The 14,252-nt window shown below is 33.8% G+C and overlaps 1 protein-coding gene across 2 annotated transcripts in view; it reads left to right on the top strand.

Moving 5' to 3' along the window:
• Positions 1–14,252, top strand: part of ERBB4 (erb-b2 receptor tyrosine kinase 4) — a 1,212,321-nt gene that overhangs the window by 848,025 nt on the left and 350,044 nt on the right. For both annotated transcript variants that reach the window (XM_017855612.1, XM_017855621.1), the window contains exons 6-7: positions 10,521–10,639; positions 13,338–13,479. In XM_017855612.1, coding sequence (XP_017711101.1) covers positions 10,521–10,639; positions 13,338–13,479 — 261 coding nt within the window. The remainder of the gene's footprint in view (positions 1–10,520; positions 10,640–13,337; positions 13,480–14,252) is intronic.

Genomic DNA, 14,252 nt, shown 5'->3' with positions numbered 1-14,252 from the left:
TCACTTGGACTCGGGAAGGGGAACGTCCTTTTGATTTTTACATTTAGACACTTACTATTTGTGACTCTTAACTTAATGAAAACATATAAATGAAGATATATAAGAGTCAGAAAACTAATTTTAAACTCCACTTTGATAATAACTTATCATTTGACCTGGGATAAGCTAGTTTTTAAATGTTAGCTTCTTCATTTGTAACACTGGGATAATGAACTTGCTCTGCCAAATGGACAGGTTATTTTAGTATAGGTTTTTGTTTTAATTCATGTGATATTCAGTTCATAAAGCTAAAAATAATAATGCCTTCCCATCAGTAAATATGCTTCCTTCAACCTACATTTTTTTATAAAGTGATTACTTTATGGTAATATTTGGTATATATGTGTGTATTTATATTTACATATACACATAAGCACATAAAATTGTGGGATTTTGTGTGTTTTACAAAATGGGTATGCCATATCTATTCTTCTAATTCTTCTATCACTTACTTTTGTTTTGCTGCACATTATATTTTTAAAATCCTTTCATTTCAGTACATAGAGACCAATGTCATTCTTTTTTTCTTTTCTTTTCTTTTCTTTTTTTTTTTTTTTTTTGAGACGGAATCTCGCTCTGTTACCCAGGCTGGAGTGCAGTGGCGCGATCTCAGCTCACTGCAAGCTCCGCCTCCCAGGTTCACACCATTCTCCTGCCTCAGCCTCTCGAGTAGTTGGGACTACAGGCGCCTGCCACCATGCCCAGCTAATATTTTTTGTATTTTCAGTAGAGACGGGGTTTCACCGTGTTAGCCAGGATGGTCTCCATCTCCTGACCTTGTGATCCGCCCGCCTCGGCCTCCCAAAGTGCTGGGATTACAGGCGTGAGCCACCGCGCCCAGCTTTTCATTTATATTTATTTATTTATTTAATGCTACAGCTATTTCCCAAGTTATGGTTGTACAATAATTTACTTAAGCTATTCCTTATTAGTGAACATTTAGGTTACATTGTATTATTCTCAGTTACAACTAATGAACATTTTTATATACGTATTTGTCCACAGATGCACATTCTTCTGTAAGTCAGATTTCTAGAAATAGAACTACTTGGTCACATGTGAATTTACATACACAAATTTGATAGAGACAAATTAGTCTTCAAAAAATCATGTATCAATTTATACACCCACTAATAGTTTGCCCAATTCTTCACCCTCATCAAAACTAGAAACTTCTTGGAATACTCTGAAGAAGTAGTGATATTTCTTAGAGATGTCTGAACATTACTTTAGATTTGCTCATAAACAAGTAAGTTTATTTCTGTTTTAATTTTCTCATCAATAAAATGAGAAATTTGGACTAGATAGTATTTATTGGTTCAACAGATATTTGTTCATTGTTTACCTAATATGATGCTCTTTTTTAATCTTAACATTCTTTGAGTACTTTCAATTTTAAAACATTTTGAGACAAAATTTTAAATATTTATTATTTTCTCAAAATTTTAAATATTTTCTGCTGCATGGCCCAGGCTGGATGGCAGTGGCGTGATCTCGGCTCACTGCAACCTCAGCCTCCTGGGTTCAAGAGATTCCGCTGCCTCTGCCTGGCTAATTTTTGTATTTTTAGTAGAGGCAGGGTTTCTCCATGTTGGCCAGGCTGGTCTTGAACTCCTAGCCTCAAGTGATCCACCTGCCTCTGCCTCCCAAATGCTGGGTGTGTAGGTGTGAGCCACTGCTCCTGGCCCTTCTGTGGGTATTTTCATTGCAAAATTGGCATTCATTTTTACCACTGAGAGAAAGAAACTCATTCAGATGTATATTGAGTGAGAGAGAGATTATATTTGTTTTCCTCTACTAGCATTTTGGATAGGGAATTAGAATAAGCAAAAGAAAGAAAGTAATTTTGTTGTCATTGTTTTGTTTGTTTTCTATCAGGTTAGATGTGGCGATATCTGTTATAATGCACAGTGATTTTAAAAATTTGAATACCAACTTTTCCATATTTCTTGGTTTGTGAAAGATCTATGATATAATTATTACAATTTTTTTTACTACTTTATCTGCAACCTATCATTTATTGGCAGATTGTAAGGTGCAGACCTCAGTTCTAATTTTGAAAAATATTCTTAAAAAATACTATGGTGTTCTTATGCAGATTCATACTCTTCCTTCATTGCCTTGAAATCAGTATCTACAGGCCTGTGAGGAATATGCAAAATAATTCATACTCTCTCTCAAGAATATTTTTATAGTTAATGTAACAAGGCAGTATTGTTTTTTGAATCTTGACTGACAAACTGTGGAGATGCTAATAGCCTATTAAGAAGGGAGAATTTCCCTGGTGACCAAGTGTGTGGTTTAAAATCAGCTTTAAGGTCCCTCAATGAATCATTGATCATGTCTTTATAAAACAGGTTGAATAAAAATTCATTAAATAAACGAATAAAGCAGGTGGTGATAAAGAATGGATTAGACAGAATCTCTTACCTCTTTGACACAACTAGCAATATTATCATGTCATAGTCCATGGGTCACCAGGGATTCATCAGGTCAAACCTGATTAGTAGCTGCCAAAATATGGGCCTACTCTTTTTATGTGTTTGTTTTTTGTTCTTTGATATGGAGTCTCAGTCACACAGGCTGGAGTGCAATGACGTGATCTCGGTTTACTGCAACCTCCGCCTCCCGGGTTCAAGCGATTCTCCTGCCTCAGCCTCCTGAGTAGCTGGGATTACAGGCACGTCACCACGTCCGGGTATTTTTTGTATTTTTTAGTAGAGACGGGGTTCCTTTTTTAGTAGAGATGGAGTTTCATGATGTTGGTCGGGCTGGTCACTCCTGACCTGGTGATCCACCTGCCTCAGCATTCCAAAGCTCTGGGATTACGGGCATGCGCCACTGTGCCCGGCCTGGCCCTACTTTTATTAACTGACTCTGAATGTCAATTTCAGGAGGGACCGCACAGATATTTGCTATGTTTTCCAGGGGAACTACAGAGGTTATTGCATTTTGGATTAAACAGTTATTTTACCTGTGGAGTATATACTTCATGGTATGGCCTGGTCGGTTCATTTAGAGTAGCTATCACCATACCAATTAGGAATTAGGAATAAAAGAGAATTAGTTATATTTTATTTTGTGTTGTGAAAATGTGTATGATTGTGGTCATTTAGAAGCCCAGATACTTTCTGATAATTCTATTTTGCTAGGCCTATTTTTTTTTTCAAAAAAGATCTCTGAGAGCCTTTTTAAATATGTTAGATCATACATTGTAGCTGGTTAAAAGAATTGAAAAATGCTTAAAGCACAAAATTATTTTCCTGTGAAAATTAGGATCTAGGCTTATGATGAGGCCTTACTCTGTGAAGCAACAATTTTTGACTTATTTCTTCTGTGATTTAATATGAGATAGGAAAGGGCATTCTAGTTTAAGACCAACCCAGCTCTGACTCTACCTTTCCATCTATGGGAACATTTCATTAGAAATAAGAGAGTGTTTTAGAGCAGAAGTTTGGAAATATTGGCTTATAGAATCTACTTCTAAAAAACGTAAGCCTCCAAATAAAAAAAATGAATTTTCTGACACCTTCCCAGACTTACTGAATCAGAATGTAGGAGATGGGCCAGACATCTTTACTTTAAATCTTTCTATTTAGCTTTTGGCTTCTACTCGGCCCTGGACACACAAATGTGTTCAATTGTTCTCCTTTGGAATAATTAATAACAGTGTATAGTTTGGCATTGGTTTCATTGAACCTGATTTTTTCCAGTTTAGCATGCTCTATAAGTCATGCCTCTTCTTGGATGGTCTGTGAGCTTTATTGGTTTCACTTTAAGTGTATCCTGTTGATGATAGCTTTCTCAAAACATGTTACACAACCCAAAGTGTTCGGTTTTTTAGTCATAGTTTCATCATTAATAGGAATAAATATTGAATTTTAGAGCTAGAGGGTACCTCTAGAGAACATTTCATCAAGCCTCCTACCTTTAATTAAGTGGATGTCTAAAGCATGTAGAAGAGATTTCTTTTAAAATACTGACAAATAAACACTTAAGAAGCACATTACACTGTTTTTATCCCTCTAATAGTCAATAATTCTTACTCACATCCAACCCATATCACTTCTACTGTAACCGAAGTATTTCTCTCTTCTAGTTTAAACCTCCAGGTATATAACTGGAAACAGTGTAATAAAAACATTCCATTCAAATACTATCTAGTTAATGAACATGCTATGTTTTATGAACATAATTTTGACAACAAATTTTGTTGTTTTGACAACAAAAATAGAATAGAGGCAGCATAGAGGTATAAGTCTTTGAATAAAAATTGAAATAAAAATTTAAAAAATGAAATAAATACGCTTTAAAATGTGTTTAGCAATGGATTAGAGTTTGCCCCAAGATACTTGTCACTCAGACAGCTGCTGGGTGAGAGAAGGGAAATTTTCTACTGGTATCTCATTTATCCTTAATGTTTGTCGTCAGAACCAGTGAGGCAATACTTCCATCGAAAATATAGGTCATTTCCCTCCCAAATTTTCCTATATCTACTTGCACATCAATTTTATTTGTTTGATTTTCCAATTAGTGATGGAGATCTTTACAACACAAATAGAAAATTAAAACAAGAAGTCACTGTGATTAAGTTTCAGACAAGGAATAATCAGTCAGTCAATCAAATGGTGTAGATGACTTAAAATTTTTTTCTCTCATTTGACTGGTTAGAATAAAGTTTCCAACTCTAGACTGAATATTGGAATCCTAGGGAGCTTATTAAAGCTACCAAAGCTCCTAGAAAATTGCCAGCAATTTTGATTTAATAGGAACTAGGTGATTCTCAGGCATTTTTTTTTTTTTTTTTTTTTTTTTTTTCAAATGCTGTGTATTCTGCTACTCAATATGGGGTCTGTAGATGAGCAGGCAGAGACATTATCTGGGAGCTTAATAGAAATGGGCTTATTAAACAGTCTTGGGTCCTACTGATACCAACTGAATGAAAAGTTTTACTTACAGAGGAATTCCAATATTCAAGTTTGAAAGACTCTTAGATGAGCTAATATACAACCCAGTTCAGAACCACTGGTTAGAGGAAATGAAGAGAATCAAAAGGCACTGGAGGAGAGAAGACATAGGAGATAAGGGAAGAGGAAGGCGATGGGGGAGGAGGAGGAAGTGTCAGAGTATAAAAAGACACAAAGACTATGCCTAAATTTATCCTTATTTCTATTTTTAATGGGCGAACAGAGATCTTTTGTTACTGTGATGTCAGTGCTCTGTTTTGCATTATTTATGAATATCTTTATCTTTTTTGCTATTGTTGCTAGGAAGCAACAATAAATGTTTAATTAGTAAATTGCCAAGCCTCTTCAAGTAAAATAAATTTGTTCTATGGGAGTAACTTTAATCACAGTATTGGTTATCATTATATTGAAAGAAGTAATTAAGCCATAGTTCTTATTAGTTAGACACTGATAAGATTAAACTACTTAATAATTTTTTAATATTTTTTGACTTGATAGATATTTCCTCAGTAGTATTGGCTTACCACAAAATGTTTGATTCCTTACATGTTACCCATCTAATTCTCATGGATGTTTTGAATGAATTCACATTCCCCATGTCAAGTTTACTGACCCGAATATAAGGAGTTTAACGTCCCAGTTTTAAATTTTATATTAATCACATTTAGTGCATACCATCAATGAATATGCTAGTTAAAATTGTACCCAGATATTTTAATGCATCCAGTGAAGCAATATGGAAAGGATACTAAATACAAGGAAAAAAATGTAATGAAATATTTGACCAAGGATGGAATTAATAAAAGCCAAAGCAATTATAAGTTAATGTTCCTACAGAAGCTGACTTATCTCATTGATTTCAGGAATTATTTTTTGCTTTGTGTGTCCATCATAATAAAATATGACTATAATTTGATGAGTTTATTCTCATTAACTAATGCTTATTAATCAAAAAAATGCTACTAAATAAATTTACTCTATGATGCCCTTCCACTTGTCTTGCATGTAGCCTTGAATTGTACAAAGGGAATGTTTTCTTTCTTGATACAAGTCTCATATAATAATACAATGAAATACTTTTTAACCCCATCACTGTTTAGTGATTAAGCTTGTTATTTTGTTCTTTTTGTCTCCCTTTTATGTGTCCAAATGCTTCATGCTTACTGAATTTTCATTTGGAATTAAGGGATGTAAAAATCTTGATGGTGAAAAGCCCTATATTAAATGTTGAATGTAATTTACTTTGAAATAAATCAATTATAGACTGATTTTGGAAAACAAAAGCCATAATTCCCTTTTAACATTAAATAACACGATATGATAGACCTGCATCTCGCAACTCTATGCAGAGACTACCTAAATTTAGCAGAGAATATTTCTTGCACACACCAAACTGTTCCTAGAAGGCCCACAATCAATCATATACATGTCGGAAATCAACAGACTCAGCTAACATATGAAACACATTATGAATACTATTTGACCAACTCTCATGTGGAATCTATAAACGCTGTATTTCAAAACTTCTTAACGCATATTTCACGAACACCAATGCACATATAAATATTCCTTATATTCACACTCTAATAGTCCAAACAACGTATTAACTCTTGCTCATTCGACCACACCTAAGATTGTACTAACAGTTGAGATTATATTTGTATAATATTTGTCATATTTAAATAGTGTACTCAATTGAGAGAAATGATTTTAATATGAACATTTAATAAATAATTTTAAACTAAATTCAGGGTTACTTGTCTTATTATTTTAATTATTTTCTACATTAATTTTCTCATTTGGCAGGAAAAGCCAAAGTAAATAAATAAAGAGAAACTGAAACATTTTGTCTAGTACTTCAAATCACCATGGAGTTAAAAATAAAAAGTAACACTTAGACGTATCTGTCTATGATTAAAATATGATGTGACTTATAAGATTGTTGACTCCATTCTATTGTTTTCCAGCTGAGCAATAGCTGTCAAATAGAAGCAAATTGATTAACTGTCTGTGATAACACTTTTCAAATCTAGTTATTTATTTATTTAACATATGTCTGCTATTTTAATTAGTGACTGTTGATGCATCGAAGCACTTTATTGAATTTGAAAGAGAAGAATTGTGTTTGAATTTATTCTTTACAAAACTGTCAATTAAAATTGTTTCCTTTAAAAAAATTTCATTTATATTGTATGAATTACTAATTAGGACATCTAAACAAATATACCACTTGGTTAAAAGGTAGAAATATCAATATAAGCATAATGTATGACATGAAGCGTTCATGAAAGGATATAAATTGTTTGGGTATATATATATGCATAATGTGTGTATCAAATATAAATAAAACAATGTAAATGCCAGTTACAAATGTAGTAATACGTCTAGAAACAAAATAAATGGAATAAATAAATTGTGAAGTATGTTAGATTGTAATTGATGCTGTAACAAAATACAGGAAGGAAGGAAGGCAGATGAAAGAAAGAGAGAAAGAGAAAAAAGAAGATGAAGGTTCATGAGGAGTCAGTTGATTGGGAAAGATTCAGTGTTAAACAGCGGCAGACTTCATTACAAAGGTGCGATTTGGTCAAAGACTTAAAAAAAGTGAAGGGACAGCCCAAGAGGATTTGTTATGTAGAATTTTGTACCAGAATGCTAATAGAAGAAATAATTTATTTTGAAGTTTAATGTAACAAAAATTGCAAATACAAAATATACCTTCACAAATCCAGATATAAAAATGTGATTATTTCCCAAATCTTCTATAAGCTTATGGTAAAAAATAGCAGGTAACCTTATTTTACAAGATAAAACATGACAGAGGGTGAGTCCAAGTGCCATTTTAGTTTAAACTCTATTTGATGTTTGTATTGATTATACTACATAGAGAATAATTAGATCACATCAAATGGAAGAATATTCTTTATATTTCAATAGTGTGCATTGTTTTATTAATATCACCATCAAATTCAATGGAAAAGGATCCAACTAAAAATATGAAATCATGAACTAATCAACAGCAGAAATTTAAGGAGCATTTAAATCTTAGTATTTTAGTATTTGTCTCTTTATATTTCTTAGTGACCTATCTCTTTAACTCTATACACCTTTTTATCTCTCTGATAAATATATTAAGCCCCCAGGAGATACTGCCATTGAGTTGCCAATATATGATTTACCTATTTACTTGAAGGGGATATTTACTTATATTGCGTATTAAGTACCAACCCTGTGTTTAATCACTGAAGATTAAAAATTAAGTAAGACAATAAACTTCAATAAACCCATAGGTTAGTAGGGGTAAGGTGGAAGCAAATATGAAAAAAAATACAATGTATAAGTGCAGTAAAAATATCTAGGTTGATGAACACTGTTTATAGGGACCATGTAAAGCACTTTATACCTGTGTACTTATCTTCAATCCTATTAGATGGGTACTAACTCTGTCTTTTAAAACGGTGAAGTAAAATACAGAATGGTTAAATAACTTGCCCATATCACATGGATATATTTTGGATTTGAGCCTAGATCTTCAGACTACATAGACTGCTGCACTGACTTTATCTTCTTGCTTGTTCAGAAGCAACAGTGAGAAAATAACTCAGCTTGGAGCTGTGTCTGGAAAGGTTTCAGAGCAAGTATTTCCTAGGCTGAGAGGCTAGGAAAGGGTTTTAACATGGAGAAACGCCTTGTGAAGAAGCAATGAGAATCACAACTGAATTGCAAGTGGTATTTCTATCTGGCTGTGCGTGAGAAACAGAGTAATGTGATTCCTGGAAGGGCAGAGATATGGTCAACTTAAGGAGGGCTTTTGTCCCTTGCTTAAGGTTTAATCCTTTGGTACAGGGATGGTCATAAGTTTCACACTGTGAATTAACACTGATTTATAGATGTTGACTTACAGGTTCAAGCCATTACTTTTAGGGCATTGTGGAGGATTAACTGGAAGGAAAAGATGGGATCTGAGAAAACTTTTAGAACACTATGTAATCATTTGAGATAGGCTTTTGAATAACATTGGAATAGAGAGGAGGGAAAATACTGAGGAATATTTAGAAAACAATTCCTAATACTTGGCAATTTTATTAGGTATGAGAAGTGATGATAAGAGGATAGGAGACAGAAAATGCTTTGCAAATTGCTAGCGAGCTACTGGATATATGGTGCTTCCATTAATTAAGATAAGGGAATGTAAAAGAGAAGTATACTCAGTAGTGGGTGTGGGAAGAAGAGTTATGTTCTGTTTTGTATACCTTGCTATCAAAATGGGGACTTCTGCAGACGGCTGGAAATGGATGCTGTAGCTCCATAGAGAACTCAATTCTAGATCTGAAAGTCAGTTGCTGATAGATAGTATGCTAAGTAGAAGATGAATGACTTTTATACAGGAATGAGCCCGTAGGCCCCCAAAATTGTCAAGAACAAGTCTGGGGAATGCTAATGTTTATGAGGCAGAGTCTTGATAAGGTAGCAACAAAGAAAGCTTAGAAGAGCTGTTTAAAAATGTAGGAAGAAACAAGGCTGAAGTGGAAATACAGAAACCATGAAGTGATATACTATACATATCCTGTAAAATTCATACCTTAAATACTCTAAAAATATTTTTGGAATAAGTGAGATAAGCAGAATTGTGTCTCTTATTACTATAATGTTGATGGATAACCTTTAGCATTGCTTTTAGTAAAGTATACCTTGATATGATGCTGTCAGCTTGGATTGAAGTATGTTATAAGAAAGATCAATGATACTTTTTGTTGTGTTTACTATGAATGGCTTTCTTTCCTTCCTTCTTTCTTTCCTTCCTCCTTTCCCTTCCCTTTCCTTCCTTCCTTCCTTCCTTCCTTCCTTCCTTCCTTCCTTCCTTCCTTCCTTCCTTCCTTTTTCTTTCTTTCCTCATGTAAAATACTATGTGAATTAACTAAACATTTATGTATCCCTTTCTGCATTGACCACTAAAAGTCTTAGACCCATTTCTGGGGCCACCTTCTGTTAGGACCTTACTATACACATTGTATGAATTGACTTCACCTTTCCTCGCCTGCCAAATGTCTCATTTAGTTATATCAATGTTCCTTTATTTTTAATTTTAGAGACAGAGACCTACTGTGCTGCCCAACCTGGAGTGCAGTGACTATTCACAGTGCAGTCATAGCCCACTGCATCCTTGAACTACTGGCCTCAAGCAATCTTCCTGCTCAGCCTCTCAAGTAGTTGGGATTACAGGCACACTCCACTGTGCCTGGCTTCAAATTGGATTCTTTCTTGTTAAATGGTATAATCATCATAAAGCATTGTAATTATTTGCTGAAACAAGAAAGAATATAAAAATGAAATAATTATATATTAATTTTGGAGATTTTTGTATAACAATTTTGATCTAGTTGCAAACCTCATTCATTAAATGTTTGTTGAACTGAGTCAAAGATAGGGTGAGAAATTATCACTCCAGAACTCAGCTCATGAGTTTCTCTTGGTGGCAGACTTTGATCATGGTCCTATCTCTGTCTTCTGCAGTGACAAGGACGGTGTGTGCAGAACAATGTGACGGCAGATGCTACGGGCCTTACGTCAGTGACTGCTGCCATCGAGAATGTGCTGGAGGCTGCTCAGGACCTAAGGACACAGACTGCTTTGTATGTCTTCAGTTTCTCTCTTTTATTATCCTGATTTCCTTTTGAATCTTTGTTTTATTACAGTAAGATCAACTTTAGCCACTTTAGGATTAAGAAAAATGCTCTGCCCTCCTCGAAGTCATTCCCTCACTAGGTTGGCTATTGATTAACTAGAATTGTTCTCTTCTGCTAAATGAATTGTATCTTTCTGATATAATTTATATTACAAACGAGGTTCATTGGAAAACATATTGAGATATCTTTCTATAATCTAATAGCATCCTTTCCCAGTAATGCAGTGATTACCTGTTTATGTGGTTGCATCATTGAGTTCTGTGAGTGGGAGCAATTGCATTTTATTTCTTGAATATAAATTTCAAGATTATAGAAGATATATTTATGAGTTTCAGTATTTTCTAGTTTATATTTTTAAAGGTAATATTATTTTAAAAGTTTAAGATTTACAAATAGTTTGTTAGGGACAGTTTTTAATTATATTTTGATATAATATTCCTGACACAGTACTCTTTGTCTTTGACATACATTTCAGCAATTCTGAGTTGTATTTAACTCAATTTCATATACCCAGAACACCAGCTTAATTTTAAAGCTAAAAATTATAAAAACACACAAATGTTTATATAGTTGAAAATGAACACAGAAATTTTTTTCTCTCAAATATCCAGCAAACAAACATATGTAGTAGAATTGAGCTTTTTTAAAAAAAAAAATACAAAAAACTAGCCGGGCAAGGTGGCGGGCACCTGTAGTCCCAGCTACTCGGGAGGCTGAGGCAAGAGAATGGTGGGAACCCAGGAGGTGGAGCTTGCAGTGAGCTGAGACCCAGCCACTGCACTCCAGCCTGGGCGACAGAGCCAGACTCTGTCTCAAAAAAAAAAAAAGAAAGACACTTAATTCCAGCAATGAGCAAACTATATATTAAAGCTCTTATGATGTAGACAGTAATTTCTTAATTTTCTTAATATCATAAGGAATATAATCTTCTACACTCATCCTATAGTGAAACAAAAATATGTATTGCAGAAGTGGATAGGGAGGAAGAAGAAAAGGAAATAAAAATGTTACAAATTTAAAGAAGATACTCAGCAGGTCTTGAACTGAGAACCCTCCTCTGTCTTTCATCAGACATAGGATGGAAGCTTGATTCTGAAGACATTGAACACTGCAGGTGGTTCATTAACAATTCCAAAACAATAACAACAAATAAACAGCAAATAGCAAAAACTCTCACTTAGAAGTTTTGCACTGCAATTTTTTTCATGGTTCCATTATCATGATAAGCTCAGTGCTGAGTGAGCTTCAAATTATCATTTCATTACTTTTATGGAATGGTCCAGTGATTCCACTTTGGCTTTTGGTACAGAATGTTCAAGAATGCCAGACTAAGGCCTTGGTATAAGTTACATTGTTTTGTATGCTGTTGCAAAGCTAAATTTGTTTTATTCCTCTGGCTTATATTCCTTTGTTCCCAAGCAATCTGTGTACAACATTGCATAAAATATGTTAGTAAAGCAATTATAAGGACACATGAAGTTTTATAGCCATAAATTAAAACTTACTGAGTTTTCTAGATTGGTTTTTAATAGATTCTTCCTAGAATGTGTCATCTTAGTGAATAATGTATCATCAGTAAGTCTTGTTCTGATTATGCATCTAGTAGACCATCATCAGGGGATTGTCATGTTTATGATAAAGTGCTTGCTAAAACAACAATTGATGAAGCAAATGTTTTGAGGAAACAGAATAAATTAATGCTTATTAATAGCCATATGTACTATTTATGATTAAATGTAAATCATAGCTTGAGTTCATATTAGCTTGCTTTCCAAGGCCTAAATTATGCCTAAAAAGGCTTAATTTCTCAATTAAAAGAATTGGCTCGTCCACAATTTTGTTAATCACATATTTATATGTACTTATATCTATATTCTGTTTTTATATCAAATACCCACCTCTCAGGTGATAAAATGGTTTTAATTCTTCCCAAATGAATTTGCAAATATTAATAAATTATTAATATAAATATATGAGTCAGCAGAAATGAACTGTCTTCTACATGGTGGCTTTTACTAAATGGAGTGGCATTAGGAAAAAAGCCATACTAGAAATGACATCATGTTATTTAATTACAGGTTGACTATAGCTAATTACCTCTTTATATTTTGGCATTACATACACTGTATTTGTATTTGTCTAGTCACCAACCAGAGTCTTTTCTTTAAGTCCAATATAAATCAGCATCACAATATTTTTTTACAGGACAATGGTGATAATTGCACTTTACATGTCACTTGGGACATGGAACTCTTTAAAATACCAGCTCAAGTGAACATCTAGCCTGTAGAATTAGAGATTTGGTTGTCAGTGCTATACTTTAAGACTAAATATAAATGCTTTGAATAAGTGTGAACTGAAATAATTTTTCACTATTAGCTAACTTTAAACCAATTCTCAATTTAGAAATTACTGCGTACATGCTAAGCATTTTAAGCTTCAGTAGCCATAAATGGCCTATTTACTGACACTGGAAAAAAGAGTTTTATGAAATTTTAGAAACACATATGACTCTTAAATTATCAAATTTTGTAGTATTTCTGGAATTATTATAGAAAACAACCTTCTCATGTTTTGGCAGTGTTTCATTAACAAGTATTATGAAGTTTATTTGTAAATGAAAGTAATATTTGCTGTGTTGCAGGCCTGCATGAATTTCAATGACAGTGGAGCGTGTGTTACTCAGTGTCCCCAAACCTTTGTCTACAATCCAACCACTTTTCAACTGGAGCACAATTTCAATGCAAAGTACACATATGGAGCATTCTGTGTCAAGAAATGTCCACGTAAGTAACAGAATAAGAATAACCAAATTAATTGGGTCATTATTTTAAATCAAAGGAATTTTATGTAAGTTTAGTTTAATTTGAAACTTGTAAGAATATTATAAGTACTTTGGGCATAGGTACTATTGTCCCCATTTTATAAATAAAGAAATTAACCCAAAATTTAAAGTTATTGGTGTAAAGTTTCATAGCAAAGGAATGACATGTTTGAGGTTATAAAACTCTTACTGTGGCAGGGTGCAGTGACTCACACCTGTAATCCCAGCACTTTGGGAGGCTGAGGCAGGTGAGTCACCTGAGGTCAGGAGTTCGAGACCAGCCTGACCAATACGGTGAAACCCTGTCTCTACTAAAAATACAAAAATTAACCAAGCATGGGGGTGGGTGCCTGTAGTTCCAGCTACTCTGGAGGCTGAGACAGGAGAATTGTTTGAACCTAGGAGGTGGAGGTTGCAGTGAGCCGAGACAGTGCCACTGCACTCCAGCCTAGGTGACAGAGCGAGACTTCTTCTCAAAAACAAACAAAAAAATAAACAAACAAACAAAACCTCTTACTGTTTTGACTATACCACAATATTTTTGCCTATCATACTGTTTCTCCAAAAAAGTAATTAGTTAAGTGGCAGCAAGCTGTGTATTGAATAGGATCTGCTTCTAATAACAATGGATTTTTACCTAAAATTATTTCTGAGTCCTTATTTGTAACTAGAATACTTAGCATTTTATTTTAATATCAAGTTAACCTTAAACAAAATGTATATATATGTATATAT

The sequence above is a fragment of the Rhinopithecus bieti genome, unplaced genomic scaffold (genome assembly GCF_001698545.2).
Source record: "Rhinopithecus bieti isolate Rb0 unplaced genomic scaffold, ASM169854v2 scaffold_1070, whole genome shotgun sequence".
In the NCBI taxonomy this organism is placed as follows: Eukaryota; Metazoa; Chordata; class Mammalia; order Primates; family Cercopithecidae; genus Rhinopithecus; species Rhinopithecus bieti.
This window is presented reverse-complemented; position numbering and strand designations above follow the sequence as displayed.